The sequence below is a fragment of the Oryctolagus cuniculus genome, chromosome 3, assembly GCF_051225735.1.
Source record: "Oryctolagus cuniculus isolate XC-2025 breed Fujian yellow rabbit chromosome 3, ASM5122573v1, whole genome shotgun sequence".
In the NCBI taxonomy this organism is placed as follows: domain Eukaryota; kingdom Metazoa; phylum Chordata; class Mammalia; order Lagomorpha; family Leporidae; genus Oryctolagus; species Oryctolagus cuniculus.
The window spans coordinates 50,548,322-50,564,642 of record NC_142869.1 but is presented as its reverse complement, the minus strand read 5'-3'; the positions used below and the strand labels follow the sequence as shown (position 1 = coordinate 50,564,642).

General features: G+C 39.2%; 2 protein-coding genes across 6 annotated transcripts in view; one reads left to right on the top strand and one right to left on the bottom strand.

Annotated features, from left to right (window-relative positions):
- Window positions 1–16,321, top strand: part of PMS1 (PMS1 homolog 1, mismatch repair system component) — a 117,345-nt gene that overhangs the window by 7,074 nt on the left and 93,950 nt on the right. The gene's annotated exons all lie outside the window — the stretch shown is intronic.
- Window positions 1–16,321, bottom strand: part of ORMDL1 (ORMDL sphingolipid biosynthesis regulator 1) — a 24,605-nt gene extending 8,284 nt beyond the window's left edge. For 2 of the 4 annotated variants that reach the window (XM_070070481.2, XM_070070475.2), the window contains exons 1-3: window positions 16,225–16,321; window positions 13,832–14,012; window positions 6,549–6,700 (exon numbers count right to left, since the gene is read on the bottom strand). In XM_070070481.2, the coding sequence (XP_069926582.1) occupies window positions 6,549–6,700; window positions 13,832–14,005 (326 nt within the window). In that variant the 5' untranslated portion in view covers window positions 14,006–14,012; window positions 16,225–16,321. Of the gene's footprint in view, window positions 1–1,488; window positions 3,029–6,548; window positions 6,701–13,831; window positions 14,013–15,741; window positions 16,184–16,224 lie in introns of those variants that run through there. The other 2 variants (XM_070070479.2, XM_051849356.3) reach the window with 2 other exon arrangements.

Below are 16,321 nucleotides of genomic sequence, written 5' to 3'. Positions count from 1 at the left end.
TATGTAGAACAGATGAGGGAAACAGTTATTAGAATTCCATAGTAATATGGAAATGCAGGAAGATACTCTGATAAATGCATTTCTGCATTCATGCCTTAAGAAATTGCTGTTGGGGCCAGTGCTGTGGTATAGTGGGTAAAGCTGTCCCCTGCAGAGCAGGCATCCCATATGGGCGCAGGTTGAAAATCCCAGCTGCTCCATTTCCAATCTAGCTCTCTGCTATGGTCTAGAACAGCAGTCAAAAATGGCCTAAATCCTTGGGCCCCTGCCACGTGGGAGACCTAGAGGAAGCTCCTTGCTCCTGGCTTTGGATCAGCTCAGCTCCAGCCATTGTGGCCATTTGGGGTGTGAACCAGCGGACAGATCTCTCTCTCTGCCTCTCTGTAAATCCACCTTTCAAATAAATCAATCTTTAAAAAAAAAGAATTGTTCTTATGGCTCCTGAAATTAAGATGCACAATTTTTTTTTAAATTAGCCAAATTTCTGTATTTAAGTACCACAACCATTCATTTAGGTGCTAAGAACAAGAAACTAGGAGTCATTTAATTCCCTCTTGCCATCTTAAATTCAGTGCATCACCCTTGTGAACTATACTTGTGAAGTATTTCCCATGTCTGACTGTTTCTCATTTCATCTCAATGCTTCCCAAGTCTATTTCTTGCAAGTAGGTTCCCATTTTTCTATTCCCTTAGTTTATTCTCAAATTAGTCAGTGATCTTTAAAAGTTAGATTCCTAATGTAATCTCATATATAAGGCTCACCAATGGCTTTGTCACACTGAGAATAAAACCTGCTCACTGCCTTGATCTATAAAGCCCTTGAGGACTTGGACCCCTATGTACTTCTTGGATCTCATTTGCTGCCATTCTCTTCCTCCCTATTTACTTCTTAACGAGTGACTGTCTCATGCTCCTTCAGTCCACATTCCTGCTCCAGAGCCTAATAACTGTCATTACCTTTACTGAGAATGCAGTTTCCTCCAATCCTCGTATTGTTTGCTCCTTCACATTAACAAGGTCTGTGTTTAACTGACAGCTCAGCATCCTCAGGGAAGACCTGAGGCAGGCTTCTTTGTCATAAGTTTTACCCCCATAGCATTTACCACTACATAAAATAATAGGTCTTTATTTATTATCTGTCCTCTACTGGAATGTAAGCTCCCCAGTGGAAGGGACTGGCTTATCTTATTTATAAAGTCTTTGCAAAATCTAAAATAATACCTACAACAGAATAGGTCCCTAAAATGTCTACTGAGTAAGTATTTTTAAAACGTTAAAAAGAAAGCAAGGAAAGTAGGGGAAGAAGGCCTTCATATGAGGCAGATTTCTCTCTCTTTAGTATGTGCAATAGAGGTCTTGTGATATAAACTTCAAAGAAGTACAGAGAGCATTTTTAGTTGCCTTAATTTTACAAATTCAGTTGCTTAAAAGTAAATTTGAAAAACAGCCATGTGATTTGTCTAATATTACACTGGAGAGCTTCTGAAATTTCATACCAAGGAAAAATTTTATTAAAGTACAGATTACCATTTAAAAGTACACAGGAAAAGACAAACATAGAAAGGCAGTATCATACAATGTATTTTGAAACTCAATATTTTGAAATACAAAACAATGATCGTTATCCCCAAAAGTCAGCTTACTGACCCAAACTGATTTTTAAGTTGGTCTATAACTCTTTTCACTCAATTTTGCTTGTAAATTTTACTGTATTGTTCAGTTTCACCTCATATCAGAACTTTGTTGTTTTGATATGTGACTTTTCATGTAGTATTAATTATTTCTTATTATTAATGCCAGCAACTATGGGAACTACGGGACATTTTCCTAACACAAGTTTTCAATATAGTTGCTCTGGAAATAGTTACCACTTTAGGTTATCTACACTAAGAACCACATATTTAAAGGCAAAATACTGGTATTAATGGGCAAAATATGGGGTTGAGAACGGGAAGACTTAGAAAAGACTCCATTAGTTACTTTGTTACTGTTGCTAGAGAAGCAGTTTCTGCCAGACCACAGGTTGGCTATAGTTCTCCACTTTATATTATTTCCTCTTCTAAGACACAGATTTTACAAATGAAACTGCTCAACCAAACAAACAGATACCTTTAAATTACCATATACTTTAACTGCTTACAATAAATTATTTTCTTAATTGGCTTAGCAGTCTTGTGTTTGGAAAAGCAGCAAAATCTACTTTGCTCCAAAATTAGAACACTGACTCACAGGCTGCTTGTATACCTGGCTATCTTCTATCACCAATCAGTCATGAAGGTGGACCTTCATGAGCTCTGTAATGTAATAAATGTAAAAATGACCTCATCTGTCAACACATAGTATTGAGCCAGCAAAACCAAAACGTACAATCATAAGGTAAGAACTGGCTTATATGAAACAAGAGGGTTAACGTCCTCTTACATAAGATAAGAGGAATATATAAGGTAATTAAACAGTCTACAATAAACTTATAAAGAGATGATTCTAATTTACATGTAAGTCTGCTTAAACTGACTGTGACTGAATGATTGGAAGTTTTCTTTTCCTAACATAATGCCCATTTGTTGTAAGTTAAGCTGGTCCTAGTTTTTTACATACCTCTTACTTCCTTGGACTTATCTGCTATACCCTCTGTGTACTGCCATTAAATTAAATGCTGGGCCTGCCCAGTCTGCTTATAAAGCCTCTCTTCAGAAATACACCAGATGCATTAAACAGAGGCATCTTTGAGAACTCTGCACTTCACAATAGCATACGAAGAACCAGCAATTGGCCTTCCAATGTAATAATTCTTGTTTCACATTACCACAGAAAACAGTGCAGTTTACTAACCACTCTTTCCTTATGAGAAACTCAGCAGCTTTAAAGATTTTCATTGACTTTCAAGACATTTCAATACTTATTAATTCCAAAGATCCGAACACCATGTAGTTGTGGCATTTTGGGAATAAGCACACTCAGGAGAGAAGTTGTGTTTAGGATGAAATGAGTTGGATCATACTTTGTATAGAAACTTGCCAGAAAATATCTGTAGAGATAAAATACATGTAACATCCAAAAATGAAATTAGCTTGGAATTAAAAAAAGATTAAAACGTAGAAAAAGACCACTGGAACATAAATACTTAAAAAGTAAACCATTTTTAAGCACTAAAATGAGAAGAAACATTTTAGCTTGAAACTAAGTTGATTTGAGATTTAAAAGTTTGTTTAATGTAGGAAAATACTTTGCATTTCTACAATTATGTTAAATTAACACAGGGCTTCTTAGCATCCTTTAAAATGGAAGGTTTTCAAGCTAGGGTTCATAAGTCAAGATTTCAGGTATAGTTTGATGTTTATGTGTATGCTTCCCAAGAGAAGATCTGGATCCAAAGCATCCATTATGTTCTCAAAGGATTTTGTAATTTGCCAAAAAGTTAACACCTCTACTGTAAAACTTTGAAAAATGCACTTTTTTAGTACATGAGTACAATTCAGTATCTTTGAAAGAAACAAATACTTGGCTATCCTTTTGATATTCTCAGTTTCATACTGTGGTTGAACAGGTTTATAACCAGTTTAACTGTAAACTTGAAAGACACTGTTGTAAAACAGTGCTTTGCTATAACCAAGTGCATGTATGTATTTAGACATCCAACATCTGAGAATTTGTTTGAACGAGCATAAACCATCTTAAAGACCATAAATCACTGACCATGTCTACTTTTATCCAAGGGTATATCAGAGCACAGATACATCATATGGCTACTAAAAGAATAGTCCAACAGAGATAAGATGTAAGAATACATCGTTCATACCTTACTTGATCATAACCAAGAAGTTAGTTTAAATATAGGTGCTTGTCTGACTACTTCTAGAGAACAAAGAGAAAGTGTTTCAATGATCTTTCCTGGTAACTACTGTTCCAGTTTCTCATAAAGGGAAAGAGGTACCTTATGGAATCATGATTAGAAAACAGCTCCTTCAAAGTATGAGTTAAAAAAAAAAGTACAAACATTATTTTCATAATGACCTATATTGAGAAATTTACAATATTCTACCTACTATAGTCACAAAATTATTTCTTAAAACTATATTCCTCAATCTTTACATCAAATTCACTCTTCTTACTTTCATATACTTGCATACTTTTTATAAATGTTTATTTTCAAATTCTTGAAAGGCAGAGCAACAGAGAAATCTTTGAAAATTCTATATGTAGATTATATATGAAAATTATCTGACTCTTAAGAAACCCTAGAGGACCTTCCAACGGTATGCAAATCACAGGCGGTAATCAGTATGACAACAGTCAATTGCCAAGAGATACACTGGAAAGAGCCCTGTATTAGAAGATAGAAATTCAGGGTTTATTCTGGTCTCTTGACTCCAAAGAATCTAAGATGTTGAACAAGGAAATTGAGTCAGTTTCTTTATCTAAAAATCTAGAATAACACTGCATGTACTTGACAAATTATGATTAATTAGGAAAGTACAAAAGCACCTAAAGGTATTAATGGTGTACAGGTGGCTTCACTGCTTTTCCTTCAGTTATGTATGCAATTTAATCAGAATATCTGAGATCATACCTGTGGGTCAAAAGTATCTTCTGAGAAACATGGACATTGTGAACAGGTAGATCTTCAGGGCTATCTGAGTAAACATTATTCTTGGTACTGCCGTTATTTTTGTTAGACCCTATATATATATATATATATATATATTTTTTTTTTTTTTTTACAGGCAGAGTTAGACAGTGAGAGAGAGAGAGAGAAAAGTCTTCCTTTTTCCGTTGGTTCACCCCCTAAGTGGCTGCTACGGCCGGCGCGTTGCGGCTGGCGCATTGTGTCGATCCGAAGCCAGGAACCAGATGCTTCCCCCTGGTCTCCTATGCGGGTGCAAGGCCCAAGCACTTGGGCCATCCTCCACTGCACTCCCGGGCCACAGCAGAGAGCTGGACTGGAAGAGGAGCAACTGGGACAGAATCAGGCGCCCCAACCGGGACTAGAACCTGGGGTGCTGGCGTCGCAGGTGGATTAGCCTAGTGAGCTGCAGCACCAGCTGACATTTTTCTTTTGATGTCAATTTTATATGACACTATGCCAATTCAGAATTTCCCCCGAGTGCTATGAATATAAAGAAGCCTAACAGTTTATGATCAATTTATTCCTTTCATTTAAAAATGTCTCCTGTTACTTAAACATCTATCCCAAACCTACCCCCTCCTAAGTTCTTAAGAAGTCTTTCCAGCTACTCCAAACTGTAGTGAGTCTATTATGGGTATAATATTATATACAGGCTGTGTAGCATAAAGTATTGATTAACATACATAAAACACCCATTATGGGAGCCTGTGCTGTGGCGCAGCGGGTAAAGCCTCTGCCTGCAGTGCTGGCATCCCATATGGGTGCAATTCCAGTCTCGCTGCTCCACTTCTGATCCAGTTCTCTGCTATGGCCTGGGAAAGCAGTAGAACATGGCCCAAGTCCTTGGGCTTCTGCACCTGTGTGGGAGATCCGGAAGAAGCTCCTGGCTGCTTCAGCCATTCTTCAGCCTAGCTTCAGCCATTGCAGCCATTTGGGAAATGAACCAGCAGATCGAAGATCTCTTTCTCTGCCTCTGACCTATCTGTAACTCTGCCTTTCAAATCAATAAATAAATCTTTAAAAAAAAAAGTAATTTAAAAAAATCTATTATGTGCAAGTCTCTGAATGTGATTCACAGCTATCCATATATTTATAATCTGGAGAAATAAAATATATATGTAATTTTTGTCAGTTATCTATCAACAAAGCTTGGGGGGGCAGACAAGAAAGAGAAGGCAATTCAGGTAGAAGTGATTTAAACAAACATGGATTCAATGAACTATTTGAACTATTCAAGAAATGCTGCTGTGAAGAGCTTGACTAGCTTACAAATTGGGTGGGAATAAAATAGTCATGTAAAGGGAAAATGAGGCAGTAACCATTTTTACTATTGGGTAAAATAAAGAAATTAGATACCAGATAGAGATTAATGCTTTGAAAATAGATATTATCTCATTTATTTCTTATAGCATCAAAATTAAGTTAAGTATAAGGTAAGGAAACCAAGGTGGCTGGGTGATAGATATAGGATTCAACTCAGGTCTGTCCTACACGAAAGCCTGACTTGTTACTAAACCATACTCAGTGAAGGAGTCTGAATAATGAATAGGGTTGGGAGTCCAATGAATTTGTTGTGATCATCTGTATCACTTTTTAGGAAGATTAATCTGATAGTGCAATACAGAATATTATTATATAATTACTTTTCTTTTAAGAACTTGGACAGGAGCTGGAGTATATTTGACCTGTATATCTTAGAATTTCGAAGTACAGTGATGAGCATATAATGTTGTTTCTGTATGTACTGACCAAAATAAAACTGCTTTATTATCAACTTGTTAAAAATTTTTCTTGTACTTTTTATGAGATAGCTACTTAATGATAGAATTTTATATAGAATATTGTTTCTGTTTCTAATTCAATCTGATAAAAGGACACATTCTTTTTATCCCAATCTCTTCATAAAAATTTTACTACTTACAGAATTATTGGAGAAATTGTGAAAAACTTTCGTGAGGATGTGAACTGTACTCCATAGTCCAGCTGTTCCCAGTGAGTTAGGAGCCTTGCTTTACCTTGGTCAGGAGTTTCAAAAGGTGTTCCTTTCACTGCATGCAAAAATACATACATCCCCTGGAAAACAAGCAAGGGAGTATATAATCAATATGAAATACAAAATTAGTCTATGCCAATAAGCATTAAGATAGTTCCAAGGGCCGGCGCTGTGGCGCAGCGGGTTAATGCCCTGGCCTGAAGTGCCAGCATCCCATATGGGCACCGGTTCGAGACCTGGCTGCTCCACTTCCGATCCAGCTCTCTGCTATGGCCTGGGAAAGCAGTAGAACATGGGCCCCTGCACCTGCATGGGAGACCTGGAAGAAGCTCCTGGCTCCTGGCTTCAGATCAATGCAGCTCTGGCCATTGCGGCCAATTGGGGAGTGAACCATCAGATGGAAGACCTCTCTATCTCTCTGCCTCTCCTCTCTCTGTGTAACTCTCACTTTCAAATAAAATAAATAAATCTTTAAAAAAAAAAAAAAAAAGATAGTTCCAGGGGCAGACATTTGGCAGTCCATATCAGCGTGCCTGGATCTGAGTCCCAGCTCTACTCTTGATTCCAGCTTCCTGCCAGTGAATGCCCTTGAAAGCACAAGGTGATGGCTTTGGTGGTTTGGTTCCTGCCACCCATATGTCTGTCTGGATGGAATTGCTGGCTCCCAGCTTTGTCTGGGCCAAATACTAAGCCTTGAGGGCATTTATGGGCATGGCCTGCAGATACAGGATCTATTGAGTTGAAAAATATATACTATTAAAATAGTTCCAGGTTTTGGCACTGTGTGTAATTTAACTTAACAACTTGAGTTTTAAGTGTCCATATAATAGTGAAAAGCTGTGGACAATTTCTTTGTGGTAAAATAAAGCCATCTGAGGAATAGAAATATTACTGGATGAAAATCAGTAAAAAGGTCAACCAAAAGCAACTTGTTTCATCTCTTTTTATTAAACTGAAAATAAATATCAGGTCGGTGCTGTGGCGTAGTGGGTAAAGCCGCCACCTTCAGTGCCAGCATCCCAAATAGGCGCCGGTTCGAGTCCTGGCTGCCACACTTCCGATCCAGCTCTCTGCTATGGCCAGGGAAAGCAGTAGATGGCCCAAGTCTTTGGGCCCCTGCATCCATGTGGGAAGACCTGGAGGAAGCTCCTGGCTCCTGATTTGTGCCACTCAGTCTGTTGCAGCTAATTGGGGAGTGAACCAGTGGATTGAAGACCTCTCTCTCTCTCTGCCTCTTCTTCTCTCCCTGTGTAACTCGGACTTTCAAATAAATAAATCTTAAAAAAAAAAAAAAAAAAAGAGAACAAACTAGTATCAGGGTAGCATCACATCATTTCATTTAGATTTTTTAACACATTTCAATTAGGAAATAGACTTAACCATTTTCTCAATGCATATATAGGAGTTTCGTTCAGAATGTCCTATTAGTAAACCTTGGTAGAAACACACAAGTTGGCCAAATACATATATGTAAAAATAATAAAATCTATGGTTTTGAAATATTTAATTTTAGGACGGCCCTTGCTTCACTAGTTCTCTTCCAATGCAACAACAATGGTTTTATGTAAAATGTATAATGCTCAGCTCAATTCACTTTTTAAAAAAAGACTTACTTATTTAAAAAGCAGAGTTAGAGGGGAAGTAGGGGAGAGGGAGAGAAAGAGATATTCCATCTGCTAATTCATTACCCAAATGGGCAATGGCTGGGGCTGGGGCTGGGGCTGGGGCTGGGGCTGGGGCTGGGTCAGGCTAAAGCCAGGAGCCTAAAACTCCATTTGGGTCTCCCATGTGGGTAGCAGAGGCCCAAACACTTGGGCCATCTTTCATTGCTTTCCCAGGTGCATGAGCAGGGTGCTGCATCAGAAGTGAAACAGCATAACTCAAACTACTGCTCATATTGGATGCTGGAGTTGCAGGTGGCACTTAACCCACCGTGCTAACACTGGCCTCTCAATTCACTTTTATAATCAGGATTCTGCTTTGTAAAATGATTTATTTACTTTACTTAATTGAGAAGCAGGGAGGCACAGAGAGAGAGCTCCCATCCATTGGTTAACTCCCCAAATGTTTGCAATGGTCCTGGGCCAGGCCAGGCCAGAGGCCTAAGTTGGGAGCCAGGAACTCAGTTCAGATCTCTCAAAAGGGAGGCAGGGACCCATCTACTGAAGCCATTACCTGCTGTCTCCCACAGTGTGCATTAGCAGGAAGCTAAAATTGGACCTGGAGCCAGGACTCAAGCCTGGACACTCTGATATGGAATATGGTTATCTCAACCAGCATCTTAACCACTAGGCCAAACATTCACTCCACCATTTTGCTTTAATATTATGTCTTAAGGCTTTTTAAAATACAAAACTAAAAAAAAATGCTAAGAGCTGTTCTTCTTTTTGTAAACACCTAATTCTGTGGTTAGATTTGATTTCCTTGAGATTATCATACCCACTGGGATTGAAAAGGTAGTACTTTGTTTCAGGATTTCTGTTTGAGGCACTGCTGACAGCATAAAGCCTAAATATTATCAAGAAAAAGTTTTTCTGCTAAAGCCATGATGTAATGTCATTTCTTCTACTTCAACTTTTAATAAATAGAAACATTAGTGATTTGAGGTTTTCTATTCAAGGAGGTTAAGAGAGCCCTTCCTTTGAAAGCTTAGTCTACATCAGGTAATTCAAAAGGTATTTAGCAGTATTAATACTTAAGCTATGGAGGAAAGGACTCATGTTCAACTGGATTCAATTCGGCAAACACTAAATAACTGGCTTATGTGTATAGAGCACAGGACATGTATACGCATATGAAATTGAAAAAAACATGTCCATAGCCTTAAAAAAGTTCAAACTTCTTAGGTGATGGTACAGAAAAAAATGCTATGCATAAATAACTAGAAAGTAGGACAGAAACTGCTATCAAAGGTACAATCAGAGTTCTAAGGAAATACAGGACAGAAAGGTACCTTGTTACTAAGGCAAAAGTCTTGATGCTACCATGTCAACTGCCTCATTCTTGAAATTACAGCTCCAATGACAACTCTTTAGTGAAACCCTCCACATTAACAATAATTAGCCTGATCTTTGTGCTTGTATAGCGTTTCATTAAAAATAGCAAGCCAAGGAATGTTTACTCTGTAAGTACTAAGAAATTTTTTTCATTTCGGCTTTAACAGGAACTATAAAACAGGAAAGTATATTATTTCAAATTCTCAGTAGTGTTTGACTCCAAATAAGTTAAGAAATTCTACTCTAGTCTACTTGTGTATTAGAATCTACGAAAACAACCTCCTACTCTTTCCTCCAAACCACCTGCTCTTCCTACTGTTTAGAATGTAATATTCAAACATTTTTAATATATTTTTTCAGGGTAAATTAAATTTTATCTGCCCATATGTACATATATATTCTATCCTAATATATTTATTTTGAGTATTTCTTATGTAAAAATATTAGTGATGATTATATCCACATCAAAAGAATTAGGAAAAAAAGTATGTGTGACATAACTACCCCTTAAAAACTATTTACTGAATGAAAATGAAGAAATTTTTCTCATTCATTTTTTAAAGGCAGGTCGAAAATCTTGTGAAGTATTAATATGTATCTCTAAGAATGAACTGTATCACCAAATAAAAAGAAATCACTGTAGGTGTTTACTGTAATGTTTAAAAAGGCAAACATAGTATGTTTTCTTAAGCAGGTATATTTTCCCATGTTTAAAAGCATTCAATATATGTTTCATATGTTTAATTGGTTTAAAGTAGGTTACCTTCAAAGGAAACTTAAATTTGGAGTCATGTAATAATGATGACTGCATCTAAGGCTTGTTAAGTTGGGTTTTTAGTGTGATGGGCTAATAAGAATAAATCTTCCAGGGTACCAATTATCTATTGTTTTTCTTTATTTTTATTTTTGACAGGCAGAGTTAGACAGTGAGAGAGACAGAGAGTTATAGACAATGAGAGAGAAACAGAGAAAGGTCTTCCTTCCGTTGGTTCACTCCCCAAGTGGCCAGTACGGCCAGTGCTGTGCCGATCCGAAGCCAGGAGCCAGGTGCTTCCTCCTGGTCTCCCATGCAGGTGCAGGGCGCAAGCACTTGGGCCATCCTCCACTGCACTCCCAGCCACAGCAGAGAGCTGGACTGGAAGAGGAGCAACCGGGACAGAATCAGGCGCCCCAACCGGGACTAGAACCCGGGGTGCCAGCGCCACAGGCAGAGGATTAGCCAAGTGAGCCGTGGCGCCAGCCTATTGTTTTTCTCTGGCTATAAATTGTGCCTCAGTCTCAGTCAATCAACTTGAATACATGGGCAGGAGATGACTTCTAAAACATATTTAAGACATGTGCTACTGGAGAAGGAAAAAGACTCCATTTATTCAGCAACTATTTAAATACATCATTGGACAAAGTGCTAATTATAAAACTAAGATAAATACATAGTAACAGAATGCTATGAGTTGTGATATTGAGTAGAGACTTGGCAGGAAAAGTAGAACCAGCCAGGGAGGAAGGATATTAAAACAGCAGAAAAGCTTAAGCCAGAGCAGAAAGTTCTGTTTATCAATGACAGATTATAAAGAGTCTCTCTTTAATTCTCTGCAGTTATCAGATGTCAGTCTTTTATGCCACAGGAAGAACTTGAGATTTTCCTGTGAATGAAATAGAGAATCACAAGGACTTAAAAGTATGATTTGAGCAGACACGCATTTTAAAAATATCATTGTGCTAAACTGGATTGGAGGAGGGTAGAATTAGAGGAACATCAAGACCATCTGATTTAGTGGAATACTCCTCCCAAGAAAAAAATGAAGGTATGGGGATTAAATTGATAAAAAAAAAAAAAAAAAAAGCAATAGAACAGATAGGACTTTGACCAAATGGATAGAGTATAATGGAAAGGGTAGAGTTATTCTAAGACCAAAGTGACCATACGTAGTGTTCGTCTGCATAGTACAGTTCTGATTTACATCTGTTCTCCTGGAATAGTTATTATAAGAACTCCCTGGTACTCCCAAAACAGTTTGGGTGATATATACTATCTCTTTGCCACTGACATTGAGGTAACTTAGCTTACTGTGTAGACACTGGTGCCTTTAAATAAGATTAGAAACAGAGGAGCAGATTGAGGGTAGTAAGGAATAAATCAGGAATAAGATGAGATCAATTTATACTTGTTTGGTGTAAGCTATGGGGTGATCTGGTGATATAAATATGACCATCATTATTCTACAGTAGAAACTTAAAATATATGATAAAGTAATGTATAAGAAAAGAACCTGGGGCCAGCAATATTTTAAGAGAAGAAAAAATAAGATGACCCTCTAAGAGGAAACACAGAAGAAAATCAGAAATACATCTAGGAGAAGAAAGTGATCTTATGGAAGCCAAAGCAAGATTTTCAATAAAAGGGGCATGGTTAGTTTCAACTGTTTACTAGAAGTCACTATTTAAAAATAGTATTTGTCCTATCACATGAAATGGAGGGAATGGACACATCATTTCCACCAGCACATTATCCTTTTCCTCGTCCAGTCAATTTCAAATACATTCCAGAAGCTATTAATTTAAAAAACTCTGTTTCTCTTACTTTGTTCTGACTTAATGCTTTAAGGTCCTCATTTACTGGGATATCTTTAAACAAACATACAGTTAATGTGTATTCAATTAAAATTCTCAATTAGCTACATTAATCCTCTTTCAGAGAACAGGTCTTCAAAGAAGGGGGTACCTTTCTCTGAATGGAGGAGAGAACCTCCACTTTGACTATGACCTTGTCTAAATAAGATAAGAGTCGGAGAACTCAAAAGGCTTCCATAGCCTTGGAAACTCATGACTGGAGCATAGGGAGATTACTGATGCCATAGACAGGAGTGTCAATTGGTAAAGTCAACAACAGGAGTCACTGTGCGCTTACTCCTCATGTAGGATCTCTGTCCTTAATGTGCTGTACATTGAGATTTAATGCTATAACGAGTACTCAAACAGTATTTTTCACTTTGTGTTTCTGTGTGGGTGCAAACTGTTGAAATCTTTACTTAATGTATACTAAACTGATCTTCTGTATATATAGAAAATTGAAAATGAATCTTGATATGAATGGAAGGGGAGAGACAGCGGGTTAGGGGAGGGTTGCGGGTGGGAGGGAAGTCATCGGGGGGGAGGTGGGGGAAGCCAATGTAGTCCATAAGCTGTACTTTGGAAATCTATATTCATTAAATAAAAGTTTAAAAAAAAAATCCTCTTTCAGTATACTTTAGTAGGCTGTTAAGAGAAGTCATCAGGTGTGTGTGCAGGCCATTTGAACATTTGAACATGTGCCATTTAGAACATTTAATTTCCAGGGTTGTATAATATGGTCAGTAGAGTTAATTCAAGCTCTGATACTCTGTGGAGCTAATAAATACATCTAACAGAGAGTGATAGTCAACAAGCAGCAACTAAGGCACCAAAACATCCTAAATCACATAGATCTGATTAAGTTCAAAATTTCTATAGTAAAACAGGACTCAACTTACTCAATTTAGAAATCCTTAATACAAACTGAAGCCAAAGATTTTTACTAGACTAATTAAAATTAACTAAAAAACATGAATCCTTCTGAAACATTCTGGTTAGTATATTCTAGTAGCCTGAATTACAGTGTCTTGTAATTTTTACTAAAACTACTTACTCTTCGCTGGATTCTACACAAACAATGGAAGAAAAAAGGTTTTACTTAGAGAAAGAGCCTAATGCTGGGAGACAGAGAGCAAGACAGAAACAGAGAGCTTCCATTCCCTGCATCACTGCATAAATGCAGCTGGGGCTGGGTCATGTTGAAGCCAGGTGCTTGAAACTTAACCCAGGTCTCCCATGTGAATAGTAATGACCCAACTATTTGAGCTGTTACCTATTGCCTGCCAGGCACATCACTAAGACCCTGGAATTAGGAATGGAATTGGAACTTGAACCCAGGCCCTCCTGAATGGGATGTGGACATCCCAAGTGATGTCGTAACTCCTGCACCAAACACCTGTCCCATTCTAACCATTTTTAAATGTGCAATTCAACATTAAATGGGCACCCATCACTATACTATCCATCTGCAAAATTCTATTCCGCTTATAAAAAATTCCAAACTGTACCCATTAAATAAGAATTTCCAATTCCTTCCTCCCCTTGACTTCTGGCAACCACTAAACCTTAGACTTCTGTATGTTTAGTGTAATGTGAAATTCTTACCAGATTATGAATAATATTGGTTAAGGTCCAAGCAACAGGAACACTGAAGAATGGAATGCTGAGTAACACTATATGAAGCAAGCCAACTCCCAACGTGTATGTCAGCCACATACCCCGGCTGTTCATTACCCGGGTGTTTGGATTCACCTCACTGTGGGCAACTCCAACATTCATGTTTGCTCTGTAGGGAAGAAATGATATCAGTTATCACTGACATAATTAGAAATCTAAATAGCCATAATTCTGACATAATGAAATAAGTATGTTACTAGGATTTTTTGGAAAAGGATTTATTTTTAAGGTAGAATGACAGAGAGGGATCTTCTATCTGCTGGTTCACTCTCCAAATGCCCTCAAAAGCTGGTCCTGGGAACTCCATCTGGGTCTCCTGCTGGGTATCAGGTTTCAAGCACCTCCACATCATCAGCTGCCTTCCCAGGCGCATTAGACAGTACACAAACTGGCACTCAGATACAGGACTTAGTGTTGCAGTGTTAACATGGTGCCGCAACTGTGATGCCACCCAGAATTTATTTTTCCCCAGTTTATCTAAACTCTCTCACACACACCCCCTCCAACTTGGATATACTGATGAAGGTGGTACAGAATCCTCAGCATCTGATCTTGTAGTAAAATGAGACATTTTATCATTGACTTTGAAAGACAAACTTTTAAAATCTTTTCTCTAAAGCTTGTCTTCTAGCATGTTTGTTTGACTAAATGAAATAATAGACAAGAAAACTCAAACTGAAAGAAAATTAACATTTTTGTGTATTATGAGAGCAAAGTGAAAAGCAAGGAATTCAATTTACCAACAGAATAACTACTATTTAAAAAGGGGGGTGGTGGTGGCGGTGTGCAGCATTGTGGCATAGAGGTTTGAGCTGCTGCCTAAGGCAGGATCTCATATCTGAGCACCAGTTGGAGTCCTGGGTCCCTACTGCTCCACTTCTGATCCAGCTTCCTGCTAATGTGCCTGGAAAGCGGCACATTAGGATTCCTGCATTCACGTGGGTGACCAGGACAAGGTTCTTGGCTTCTGGCTGGCCCACCTCTGACCTCAGTCACCATTGGGGGGCGGGGGGTGAAACAGTGGATGGAAGATCTCTTTCTGTCTCTGCTTGTCTTTGTCATTTTGCCTTTCAAATAAATAAAATAAATCTTTAAAAAATCAGTACTGATCCAGCCAGTCTGCATCTCAGGTAGCCAGACTTCTAAGTCTAATGCAGGTAGAGTTCAAATCATTCCTTATTGAATACTGAACCTGGGAGCAACATGCTTTGACATAACTTGGTGTAAAATTTACATTGCCAAGGGATAAAGTTTGTTTCTCAGGGTGTGACACAACTAGATAAAGCAATGAATGAATCTTTCTTCTGAATATTTCTCTAGTCAACTCCTCCATAGTTTTTTCTTTTTAAAGTGTTTTCCTTTCCTCTTTACCTTCAAGATGAACACCAAAGAGGAAGTGGTAGGTTTCCAGTTATTTCATGGCGGTATTTACTGGGTTTAAGAATTCCTTAAACAAAATAAACCTGACTTACCATCCTGGGGAGGGGAAAAACGGAGCTGGATGACACATGGGACAGCTCCGATGTAAAAACACCTAAACCCTTTCTGTTATGTAGTTACTAGCATAGAGAGAGCAATGTCTCAACCCATCCAGCAAGTGTTTCCGGAAGATAACGTCCCCTTCACCTCTGAAGATCTAAGGAACAGGCATCAAGGTTTACGGTGATGAAAGTTTCAGTACGATAAAGCAATAGTCTCAAATTTACACTGTGAATATTCCACACTTGTTTTTAACGCCATAAATTAGAGTAAGAACATGCCATCACTCAAGATCGTTTTTCCACTTGCCACAGGCTGGAAAAAAAAAAAAATAAATGCTCGAAAGGCCCAAAATTTACCCGAGCTGGAAGGCAGAGCAGGCGTGGTACTTATCGAGGTCCAGACACCCCTCCCCAGCAGGTCTGCGCCCGCTCCAGGACGCGCAAACAATGGCTCTACAGGCAGACCGGAGGCTCTCGCTCGGCCTCGCCGGCGCCTTTGAAGTCGCGACCGCAGCGGCCCCCTCTAGGGGAGTCCCCCGCGGCCGGGCAGCCCCAGACTGCCTCCCGGTCAGGGGAAACTCCGCAAAAGCGGCGGCTGCCGCTGCCGCAGCGCCTCCCCCACCGCCCCTTCGCCCTCGCGGCCGCACAGCCCATCAGGTTCGTGGCACCGTGACCGGAACCCGGGGGCGAGCCTCGGGGGTTACCTGGCCCGCACGGCCAGACACAGCGCCACGGACGCAGCCGCAGCCAGCGCTTTGCCCTCAGGCACACCGTTGTCCGCCTGCAGCTGTCTACCAACAAAGGCCGCAGCCCCGTCCCAGCCGCGACCGTGCCACTTACCCGCCGCCTACTGCTGGCGGCCGGCACGGCGCAAAGACCAGCCTGGTGCCGAAGGCAGCGTAGCCTCACTCTCCGAAAGCCAGTGACCGGCTCTGGC